At 42.1% G+C, this 12,588-nt stretch overlaps 1 protein-coding gene across 16 annotated transcripts in view; it reads right to left on the reverse strand.

Annotated features, from left to right (window-relative positions):
* The window catches only part of FMNL2 (formin like 2), a 328,394-nt gene that overhangs the window by 99,285 nt on the left and 216,521 nt on the right, over window positions 1-12,588 (reverse strand). For all 16 annotated transcript variants that reach the window (XM_042243862.1, XM_060409919.1, XM_060409918.1 and 13 more), the window contains exons 3-4: window positions 7,930-8,010; window positions 2,171-2,247 (exon numbers count right to left, since the gene is read on the reverse strand). In XM_042243862.1, coding sequence (XP_042099796.1) covers window positions 2,171-2,247; window positions 7,930-8,010 — 158 coding nt within the window. The remainder of the gene's footprint in view (window positions 1-2,170; window positions 2,248-7,929; window positions 8,011-12,588) is intronic.

A 12,588-nucleotide genomic window follows, 5' to 3' on the forward strand; every position in this document is an offset into this window, starting at 1 on the left:
CCGATTACCTTTCTAATATGGTATCTCAAAGAGTACAACAAAAAATCTAAGGATTCCCTCTACAGCACCTCGCATTTCCAGAATTTCTCCTTGTATTCATTGATTATATTCACACTCCTAACTCTTCACAACTTTTTCCCCATCAACAGTGGTCAAGCCAGTTAGCTTCATACAGAAGAGTCCATTTCAGGTTTGGGTTTTCAGGATAAGCAAATCAGGTCAAAATCCTGGTGTGTGGTTTCATTCCATATAAGGGTATGTCACAATGCACTTTCATGAATTTTTTGCTGCTAATGCCAAAATGTTCCAAGCGTCTCACACAGGTAGTAGACAAGGGGAAACTTCAGCTGATGAAGATGAAAGAAAAATGTAAAACTCTTTCAATGTGCCTATAGCATCCTAAACAACAAACCACTCCAATTGCTTGCAGATTTGTACTGGCTTCTAGCCAACCAGAGTGCTTCTACTCCGCCAACTTTATATCGGAAATGATCGCCCTGCCTTGGTATTTGATGGTCAATTTCACATTATTTCATCAATGCTTGAAGAAATGCTTTTCGACAATTTGTAGAAATCCTGACTGCAGATCAACCCACCATTTTCATTCAAGAAGAAGTACCAACAGTAAGGGGTTGGCCTTACCAAGTGGAATCTAGTTCCAGATCCCTGAATATTGCACAGTGTTTGAATTTCCTAAGCTCTGGATGCCCAACCATATTATATTAAGTCACCACCACTTTCACTCCCAACAGACAAGCTCCATCGCTTTGATCCCAGAGTCCTGATTATCTTATTTCCTTTCAGGGAAAGAACTGCCAGATGAGGCCAGATAAACAAAAGGACAGCATTCTGAACAAAGCATCTGGGTCTACAGCTGTCAACTTTGGGAAAGTCTCTTACCTTCTCTGGCCCTTAATTCTTTTAATCTGTGAAATGAGCAATCAATTTAAGCAATCCTAAATGTCTCTTCCAGTTCAATTTTCACGTCACTCTGATCCACTGTTCTACAGCACACTTTCTGTGACAAAGGTGATTATCAACCTAGGTTAGAATCAGTTCATCTTCCGAATATTTCACTCTCTAGGTGCCAAGCATGTGAAATTATCCTTAAGGAAATGAATATTCTCACCCAGGTTCTGAAGCTAAAAATTAACCTTACATTTCTTTGACTTAAAAAAAAACTTGTGCTGAAATAACTGTGGAAAATAACCATTTGGATGGGTCATACCAAACATAGTCAGAAGAAGAAGTAAACTGTTATTTGGGTAATTATTTTACAGAAGAGTCTGAAAAACAAAAATGCAACATACATGTAAAACTTCATTTCCAGTAGACCTATCACGGGGAAAAATTCTAAAAGATCTGAAGTCCATAGTTTTTCCCTTGTAAATCTCAAAGCCTCAAAATCCAGAGGGGTTAAATAATTACCAGGTGTTAAACAGATACTTTGGAAAGAAAGGAAGCTATAACAGAAAATACTGATATCATCTGCCTTAGAGACAAAACACGTTATTTGAAAGTACTGTATATAACTCTGTCATACACTTCTGGAGAAAGGGAGTATGTAATGAAATTGTACTTGCTGGAGGCAAAGCAACCATGCTGTTGCATGAAAAACTCTGAAATGGTTAGTGCAGAGATTCCCCAAACTTTGCTTTCATGGTATGGATTTACACTTCATGGTCCTAAAATTTGGGGACGTAGGAAGAAGAGACTCAGAACAAAGTAAGTAGTAACACAAGGAGGTATGTCAAGTGATACTGACCCAGCTTCTGCCCTCTTTTGGCCAGAGAACTGAGAAAAGTACGAGGCAGCTTCAAGTAACCAACTCAAAGAACTCCAGGGAAGGCTTCAAGATTTTCCAGGCTCTCAGTCTACATGACTTGTTGGGGGTTCCTATCTTTCAAGGGAATCACTCTACATACACCATCACTGAATGCAAGCAAAGAATCTTACTGTTCCCATAAACATCCCAAATCAAGGACTGTCTGTCCTGCCTCTACTGATTCTTGCACAGTGAGCAATTCAAGAACTAAACGGTTCCACCAGTCTAAACCTCAGTCAAAACTTATAATGAACAGTAAGGAAGCTTAGTTCTATGGATGGGATTCAGTCACTCTCTTAAGTGTCCAAAAGCTTTAGAGCTAAAATGTTCAGTGGGAACACTTACCCAATATGGTTGGTTCTTAAAGAAATTTCCAGTTCTCTTAGCACTTGTGTGGATTCTTGAACACGCCGTCTGAATTTCTATAATTCAAGAACACATATTCTCACAAAAGATACTTTAGCAAGTGTTATAACTGTAGCTTCCTTGTAATAAGTTTAACAACTGTAGCTTACTTGTAATAAGTTTAACAGAATACAGAAACATCTCTGCTTCTAAAATGGGCTTTTCTCACATTTCTTTTTGGCAAAGCACACAAATTTTTCTCATTGTTAACAGTCACCTTATGCACAAGGACTAGGGAAAATGACTTATTTCATGTAATAACTGTCTCTAAGTAGCTTATTTTTTTCCCCTCCCCACAATACAATACCTATGTGTTGGGGTCCCTAAAATCATTCATTTCAATGATTCAGTAGGGCTCACAGGACCCAACATATAGCTATCCTTACAGCTAGGATTTATTACAGCAAAAAGTTACAAAGTATAATCCACTGAAGGAAAAGGTGAACAGGGTGAGGTCCAGAGGAAACCAGATACATGCTTCCAAGTCTCTCCCAAGATGAGAGACAAATGACAATATTTGTGAAATGTTTTCAACCAGGGAAGCTCATTGGAAACAGCATTATTGTTTAGTTACACAGTTATGTTGACTCTTTGCAACCCCGTGGACTGTAGCCTGTCAGGCTGCTCTGTCCAAGGGATTTCCCAGGTAAGAATATTGGAGGGGGTTGCCCATTTCCTTCTCCAGGGGATCTTCCCAACCCAGGGAATAAACTCACATCTCCTGCATTGGCAGGCAGATTCTTTGCCACTGAGCCCCCAGGGAAGAACAGACACTTAGTACCTGGGATTTCTATTGGGGACTCATCACTTAAACACTCTGCCGAGCACATACCAGAAGTGCAGACTTCCAGAAGGAAACAGGCACTCTGCATAAACCATGTGGTTGGCATCAACAGTTCAGGCACAGTGAGCCATTATCAACAGGGAATTCTGGGAACTCTCCCGAAATTCAAGTGTCTGGTTGCCAAACGAGAGCCAACCTTGCAAGCATGCCTTTCCGAGGTGGCGATCTCAGGCCTGCTATGTTTATTCTTTTCTGCATTAGCACACATGGAAGGTTCCTCTAGACACTTCCCTTCTGCCTGACGAATGTCAACATTCCATGTGTCCTCAGGATACTTGGGCTCCTTCTCTGCTGCCATCACTGCAGAAGGAACAGGGTCATCCAGCTCCAAAGACAAAGGTGTCCCAAGGACAAAGGACAGGAGGAAGGTTAGAACGGAGGATTCCGGGATGTGGGGAGGGGAGTGCCCTGCCACAGGCCAGCCTTGGTGCCCCAGAGCAGACCGGACTCCTGCTCAGCACAGATGGGCTCCAGCTACCCTTGCCTCCTCTGCTGAAGGTCCCTGTGCTTCTCCACCAGCTGCCTCTCCAAAGACTCTCAAAAGCTTCCCCCCGACTGCCGTTCCTGAAGACCTTCTCAGGTGTGCAGCATCCAGGAGATGTGAAATAAAAGCATCCCTGATGGCATGAAAAAACAGAGCCACCCCCAATTTGTCAAGAATGGCTTAGGACAAAACAGAGTCATCCGCAGTTTGGAGGGACATCTAAGCCCAGTGCTTCTTGGAGAGCTTTTCAGCAGACGAGGACTGGCCTGTGGTCACACAGCTGAGGAAACCACTTCCAGGTGTGCTGGCTGCTCCCGAGGAGCCAGTCCCATGGCAGAGTCACAGCCTTGGGCTGTCTGCACACGTGCCTCTCGGAAACAACTCAGCTATGCGTTACGCATAGTTCATCCCCCGCAACCTGCGCCAGTTCCCTAACTCAGCCTTATGCTTCCTCAGGGAAGGTCATCCCTCATACAGAGTGACAGGGACAACCGGGGTACAACCAAGAATCTGACTGAGTACAAAGGAGGATCCGCTGAAGGGCTAAGAGGCACATATCAAAACAATGTAGCTCAAAATACTGAGAGAACAGGTATGACAACAATAGCGATGATATTTATCAGGCATTTCCTATGGAAGGCGCTTTGCAACTGCAGGGTTAACTGAGACGCAACTAAACAGACTTCACCGTGTGTTCTGTTCTCTGGGGGAACTGTCTGAATTTCAGTCGGACTCTGCACCAAAGAGAAACCTTGGCATATATTTCCCTAACACATAATGACTGCCAACACTCTGCATCTGTACAATGTACCCAGGATGCTTTAAAAAACTTCAAACTGTGTGCCTGCGGGAATCAACAACAACAAAAAAAGAGCTGGGTACCATTTATTAGCAGAGTTCAGCCTCCCCCAGCCCTCTCTGTAAAAGGCAGGCCCAGGGAGGAGCCCACGGAGACAGCTAAGCCCTGGAGACCCGTATAATAGGTTTCCTTTTCCATCTGCAGCACCCACAGAGAACCAGACTCCTCTCTTCATGGCCCGTCTCCTTTCTCCACACCAGACATGAGCACACCCCTGTAAAGTGCAGACTGAGAACCGCCTGGTATATTAAATAAGGAGGCTGGTTTGGAGAGATATCTAATTTAGGCGCTTCCTTTCCTGCCCTACAGGGTTTCATTTAAAACTACTTAGAAGAAATAGAATATGCTTAAGAATTTTTTTTTTTAAGGAAGACAGCAAATTAAGAATCTTCAATTCAGTGTGAACAAAAGATTAATGAATGAAGTACTTGAGGACTCCAGATGCAGTTAAGGGGAAACTGCTCGGTTTAGACTGTCTGGCTAAAATAGGAAGCCTGATTGCAAATCTTTTACCCCTTAATGCAACTGAGAATTGTAAACTCATTTCAACTGCAAGCCATGCCTTACTCCAAGCAAAATCTCCTTTTCTCCAGACTTTAAGCATGACAATTATGTTGAGTGGAACAGATCATTTCCCACTGCCAGCTCCTGACAGAACTCTTACTAAAGTGGGGATGGTTGATCCAATGTCCATTTTAAGTTTTTGGTTTTTGTTTTTTTCCTGAGAGCTGAATGACTGATCTTGAAAGATAAGGCACAGGCCAAATACAACCATTCAGATGAACACAGAAGGCCAGGGCAGAGATGTCAGGAATGAAGTCAGTCCAAAGAAACATCCTTTGTCTGGGGTCTCTTTATGAAGTTATTTGCAAGGAAGCAAAACACTTTCCGTGCAGCTGATTTGTTGTTGCTTTTCATTTTGCATCCTTGGCCTTATTCTTTATCCTTTTCCAAGGGAGAATGGGAACTGGGCCAGAAGATCCCACCTCCTCCCTCCAACCATCTTCCTCCCCAGGGGGCTCGGGGCTGGAGTCTAAGTGCACTCTAGGAGTTTTCGTATCTTGCTTTTTAAAGGATTTGACAAATATTGAGATGACTGTTAGAGGATGGGAGATACTCTGGGTGAGGGGACCTCTCAGTACTGTACCGGATTCTGCCACATCTAGCTTGGGGCTTCCCTGGTGGCTCAGATGGTAAAGAATCTGCCTGCCTGCAATGTGGGAGACCTGAGTTCCAACCCTGGGTCGGGAAGATCCCCTGGAGAAGAGAATGGCTACCCACTCTGGTACTCTTGCCTGGAGAATCCCATGTACAGAGGAGCCTGGCGGACTACAGTCCATGGAGTCACAAAGAGTCAGACACGACTGAATGAGTAAACACACACACACGGAGCTCAGGATGAGTGTGCTCAATGCTGGGATCTAAGCCATCTAGCCAGAAGGTTTACAAGCTAGGGGATTTCTGAAAATATTTCTCATATAGAATTTTGCTGCCCTTGTGCAAAAGAAATAATTTTTCTGGGTTCTGTTTTATGCATATGGGTACACCTTCCTTTAACTTCCTCTAATCTGATGAAATTGAAGGCTGCTATATCCTTGGGGAGGGGGACAAGAAAGAAATTGAGAATGATGCAGCTGTCGCACAGTGGGTAAGGAGAGGGGGGACGAATTGAGAAAGTAGCATGGAAACATACATATTACCATATGTAAAATAGGCAGCCAGTGGGAATTTGATGTATGATACAGGGTTGGACTGTGAAGAAAGCTGAGCAGAAGAATTGATGCTTTTGAACTGTGGTGTTGGAGAAGACTCTTGAGAGTCCCTTGGACTGCAAGGAGATCCAACCAGTCTGTTCTGAAGGAGATCAGCCCTGGGATTTCTTTGGAAGGAATGATGCTGAGGCTGAAACTCCAGTACTTTGGCCACCTCATGCGAAGAGTTGACTCATTGGAAAAGACTCTGATGCTGGGAGGGACTGGGGGCAGGAGGAAAAGGGGAACAGAGGATGAGATGGCTGGATGGCATCACTGACTCGATGGACGTGAGTCTGAGTGAACTCCGGGAGTTGGTGATGGACAGGGAGGCCTGGCGTGCCATGATTCATGAGGTCGCAAAGAGTTGGACATGACTGAGCGACTGAACTGAAATGAACAGGGAGCTCAAACCTGGTGCTCTGTGACAAGCTAGAGGGATGGGGTGGGAGGTGGGAGGAAAGTTCAAGAGGGAGGGGACATATGTATACATATGGCTGAGTCATGTTGATGTACAGCAGAAACCAACACAATATTGTAAGGTAATTATCCTCCAATTAACCATAAATAAGTTATAATAAAATAAAAAAGAATTAAGCAGCTGTCTCATTTAGGGAACCTGACAGAAGTCCTGTGTTGAAAAGAAACATGTGTACCATATTTAGGAGGAGGATATTAGGATACTTTGACAGGTACATTCTTAGAAGAGGAGGCTATGTCATACATGGCTTCTAGGTGACAGCAGAGGCCCACAGACTATTTGCCTCATCACCCCTAGACTTTATTTCTGCTTGTCTATATAGCAACCACAGGACAAAGGGCCAGGAAACATCCCAAAGGAAATAGTAGTTGTTCTCCTTTGCTTGGTTTCTTTTGGCAGAGGGAGGGCAGTGCTTAGAATGCAAGCAGGAAACAAAATTTAAAAATGTATCCCAAGCCAAGAGACCCGGAAAGAGCAGCTAACTAGGAGAAGTGTGCCTTTCTGCTCCTGAGTCATGTGCTGAAACAACAGAGGGAATTCAGCTCAAAATATTGTTGGGGCAGCCCTGAAAGCAGGAGCTGTGGCAGGTCAACTGAAAAACAAGCGCCGTCTGGTGACGGGCCCTGCACCCATCGTGAGCAAGGGCAGCTCTGCCCTGAGACATCCCAAGGCTGATCCAGGCCCACCGGGCTGTGCCAGGCTACATGCTTTACCACGAGGCATCAGTTTAAACCAATTGTGTGGCTGCACAAAGCAGAGCTTGTTTGTAGGAGGAGAGAGTCTGCTGAGAATGGAATCAGCTATTCTCTCCTTACCTTCTCGGGCCTGGGGCACGGCTGGGGGAGAAGCCGTGAAGAGCATCAGCACAGGATGTGAGCACACAGCTGGGATGACAAAGCCCCAGTGATTTTTCAAGGTCTCTGGAAATGCACCAAGGCATGGAAGACAAATATTCTCTTTACGAGGCCTTGTTTTTCTGGGGGCCTGAACACCTCTGAGCTGAACTAACCACCCAGTATAATTAAAAATGGCAGCTACTCAATAACCATCAGAGGTACATGACTCCCATCTCAGGAAAGAACTTTTAAACACATTCTCAAGAGATGATGACTTTTTTCTTTGTCTTTTCATGTTGTCAGGCTCCAACAACTCCAGGATTGTTTCCCCAGAGGCATCAGCAGAGTTTATACCAGAGAGGAAGGAAGGTCTCCTCCAGGGCACGAGGATTGTCCCTGCCAGTGAGGAAGTGACAACACGCAGTGGAAACAAATCCATCTTACCTTCCTGGTTACCGCTGGATCCAGATAGCCTTTGAGCTTTTGAATATAAGTATGGGGAGGGTTCTTCACCTGGAATCGTTCCTGCAGGAAGCACGAAAGTACAGTGAAAAGCATGAAAGCTCTGAAGGCATGAAAGTCATATTCACATAGATTGATGCCGCTGATCCAAAGCCCAAACGCACCCGCAGCCTGACCGTGGTGCTGCACAGTCATTGGTTTTGAATCTTCAGAGTAGATCTTCTTATCCCCTCTTTGCCAAGGAGGAAACTGAAACATAAAGGAACTCAGTCCTTCCCTAAGATGAAGCAGCGAGTCAGGGACACCAGTGGATTCAAACCCATGTCTGCTCAACTTGAGAGTCTGACCTGCTTTCCCCATGGGGCTCTGCAGCTCCCTTTCTGGAAATAATCTGCCTACTCTGTGTGCAGGGTCCTCTTTCAGCAGGTCTTCCATCTGTTGCATATTCTTTGAAGCTCTTGTTAGCAGATCTTTTTCTTTTGAATTTTTATCTTTGGAAATACCCAAAATTTGACTCAAACTAGATTAAATTGTTTCAAAAATGAGCAATGAGGCTACTGCTCAGAGACTGCAGTGAGTATGTGCATATTTGTGTGCATGTGTGTGACCATTAAAGGATTCCTAAGGCAATGGCACCCACTCCAGTACTCTTGCCTGGAAAATCCCATGGGCTACTGCTCAGAGCCTGGTGGGCTGCAGTCCATAGGGTCATGAAGAATCGGACACGACCAAGCGACTTCACTTTCACTTTTCACTTTCATGCATTGGAGAGAAATGGCAACCCACTCCTGGCAACCCACTCCTGTTCTTGCCTGGACAATCCCAGGGATGGGGGAGCCTGGTGGGCTGCCGTCTATGGGGTCACACAGAGTCGGACATGACTGAAGCAACTTAGTAGCAAGGCAGTTTCCAAATCAGAAAACCCCAAAATATTGTGACTAAAGACATAATCACTGAAATAGCATATAATATATAAATATATATATATATATATATATATATAAAACACATATATCTCAAGGTGATATTTGAATGTAGATCTGGGCTGAGGCCTGAGACTCTGCATTTCTACCATGTTTCATGCCAGTGCTGAGGATGGAAAGACCACTCCTTGAGAAACTCATGTCCATGTGTATTAGATTTTATAGGCCATAATATCCAAAGCAAAAGAAGCAGTAGTAAACTGGACAAATCCAAAGGCCCACACTATAAAATGGTTAAGTACTATACTACAGGCATATCATGATATACTACATTCTGATGAAAAGGAACACACTGTATTGCACGGTGCTCTTTGGATGGATCTTTATAAACCCGTGGGGGCTCCCCAAGTGGCACCAGCAGTAAAGAACTGGCCTGACAATGCAGGAGACGTAAGAGTTGCAGGTTCAGTCCCTGGGTTGGGAAAATCCCCTGGAGGAGGGCATGGCAACTCACTCCAGTATTCTTGCCTGGTGAATCCCATGGACAGAGGAGCCTGGTGGGCTGTGATCCATAGGATTGCAAAGAATCGGACATGACTGAAGCGACTTAGCACAGCAAAGCACTATAAACCTGATGCTGAGATGAAAAAGAATACATGATTTCTTTACCAAGAGGCAAAATTAAACACTAACGGTTAGGGACGCACACACGGGCGGTTTGCTCTCACACACATACACACGCACAGCTGAGTGATTTGCATAAAGATAATAGTCAAGGACCAAGATGGGGAAGGGGAACACAGACTGATTGAGAGGCTGGCAACGTTCTTTTTGACCTACCACTAGTTACACTGTGCTGATTTTATCTTACTTATTATGCTATTCTTAAATTTCACAACTTTTCCTGTATACAAGCTGTTTTTGACACACAGAAAAAGGTTATACAAATCAGCTCCAAAAGGGAAAAAACAAAGATTCATCATGAAATCAGGACAATTCTTATCAAGTTTTTTTCTACACACCACTCAAAAGATGTTTTCCTAGGAATTATTTTTAGCTTGATTATTGTTTACACCAAAATGGAATTCAGTGTTTCACAACGCTGACAATTGGCCAGCATGATAAGTGTTTGTTTATCCCATATAAATTTGTATTTCTTCAACACAGGGAACCACAACATTCTTCTTGGTCCACTCAAGGCTTCTGTGCTTACAGATTTAGAAATGCTAAATTTCTATTGCTAAATCTTATTATTATCAAAAGATCATTTTACTAGTGAAAAAATCTATTTTATTACTTTTTAATATTACTTTAAAATAAAAGAAAGTGGCTTATAGTGAGACACCTATCAGTACTTCCCCTTTACTTAAAAATGATCACAGCAAGTTTCATAGTATACAAACTTGTTCTACACAGAACTATTTAAAAGAAAAAGGTCAGCTTATTATTTCTAATTATCCCCCTGAATTTTCAATCCCACAAGCAACTTCTAAATAATGATTCATACATATCTGACATCTTGGGTGCCACTGTGTCTATGTATCAAGTCCTAATTTTTTTTTTAAACACTACCCACTAAGGAATCAGTTAGGATCCAACTGTCACGGGATTTTAGCAATAGTCCAGCTGAGGGCTAAAATAATAAACAAAAAGCATCCCATTCCCAAAATGAACTGATAAGTGACCTAGAAACCAGTTATTATTTCCAACCTCGTGTATGACAGCAGCTGATGCCAGGGATACACCTGGATATAAATGAAACAATGCTTTTTAATAATACAATCCAATTACCCAAATTTTTAGACATCCCATGACCAGCAACAACTCATACTGTATTCTATTCTACTATAGCCAATACTACCTCCCTCTCTCTATAAAGTTCCTAACACATGAAACTCAGTGAATTTTAACTCTGGCTATTGTAGCATTTGCTTGAGGACCTAAAATTTTAAATCTGTGGACAGTTACTGAGAGATTTCTAATGTTTCTTCTTGTAAACAATGTCTTCACACCACAACAGCTATATTTATTCTTTTAAAATAATTTGGCTGACTAGCATATATAATATATTGACATTCACTCAGTTAGTAAAATCCCACTTTCTTTCTTAGGGTAATTTCCTGTTTCTTACTTAAGACTGTGGTCTTGTCACAGTCTATTTGGCCTTTGCAAATAGACACATTTGCTGGTCCTGTTGACTTGATTGGTTTCCTTATAATTAAGCCTTTGAAATTATAACCAGGGTCTAAATTTAGCAAACATACTTTTTCAAATGTGCTTAGGATTTGCTATTGTGTTTTAGGCATTTTTCCTTCACTTGTCTGAGTAAGTCACTAATATTATTTCTAAGAAACATAAAATGAAGAAAATCAATGCTTTAAAACACAGTCAGGGGACTTTCCTGGTGGCACACTGGTTGAGACTCTGTGCTTCCAATGCAGTGGGGGAACTAAGACCCCACCTGCTTACACAACCAAGAAATAAATAAACAAAAAGATGATGATTGTAGATAAGTTTCAAAATGTCATTAAAATTTTAAAATTTAAAATTAAAACACAGTGGGTCTACATCATGGTGACTTCTCAAAACACTGTGACTCTGCCTACCTTCAGGGATTCAAGAGAAGTTTATATAGAGGAAAAATACAAAGCCCAGCTATTTTCCTACAAGTTGGAGTTGTTTGTCTAGCCTCAAAAGGAGCTACCGTTTGAGTTATAAATCCAGCACCCAGTGCACCAGGCCTTTTCTGTCTGTCTTCAACATGGCCATTTGGACAACAGAAACATTTGGGGGAATACATTGGAGAATTTCAGTACCATGCCAAAACATATTTATTTTGAAGAACTTTGGGTGGATTACTGGCACCATGCTCATTTAAATGAATTTTTTTTTCTCTGAGTACTAGAATTTTAGATTTTGCATTGAAACTCAAAATTGGTATGATGGCAGTTTTCCATTATCCTCACTTCTGAGACTCCTTCATATTCCACATGTTATTTTCAATAACTAGTTACCTACTTGTTCAACATCATTGATAAATATAGCTTAATTAGATTAAGCCCATAACTTATAGAAATATTATACATTATATAGAAATTACATTATATAGAAATATTGTTCTTAGGGATAAAAATTTGGTGATTCGTCAATAGGAACAAATAAGCCATCTGAAAGGGCTTTAAAAATACAAATTCCTTTCAAAATATCTAATCAAGCAGCATCACTACCACTCTGACCTCCTGCCATTTGTTTCCTTGCGTGACTGAACTTTATTCATGAGATTTCTAGATGGGAAATAACAATGGCTCTGAGGATTTTAATTATTCTCCATAAACACTCAAAGAACCGAGCCCAAATCCATTTCTTACTATTCAGGACATTATTGCTAACAAACTGCATTGAAAGAACCACGGGAGGAAAGAGAGGGGAGAACAAACCTTAGAATCTTCATGAAGCATCTGAGCCTTTCGCAAATATTTTATTTTAATAAATTAGAGTGTTAGGAATTCAATTTCTCTGGTAACAACCAGAAAATGTCTTCCCAATGCTAAAAGCAACTTCATTTATACAAGTCCAGGAGCACAATTACCCTTTCCTTTGGAGCAGCACTTTCTGTTTCTCAAAGATAATCAACTTATCTTTCGACAACACTTTACAGTTTACCATATTCTTTAGACCTCTTAACTTCTCAAGCCTCCCTACCTGCCAAGTAGGTATT

The sequence above is a fragment of the Ovis aries genome, chromosome 2, assembly GCF_016772045.2.
Source record: "Ovis aries strain OAR_USU_Benz2616 breed Rambouillet chromosome 2, ARS-UI_Ramb_v3.0, whole genome shotgun sequence".
Classification (NCBI taxonomy): Eukaryota; Metazoa; Chordata; class Mammalia; order Artiodactyla; family Bovidae; genus Ovis; species Ovis aries.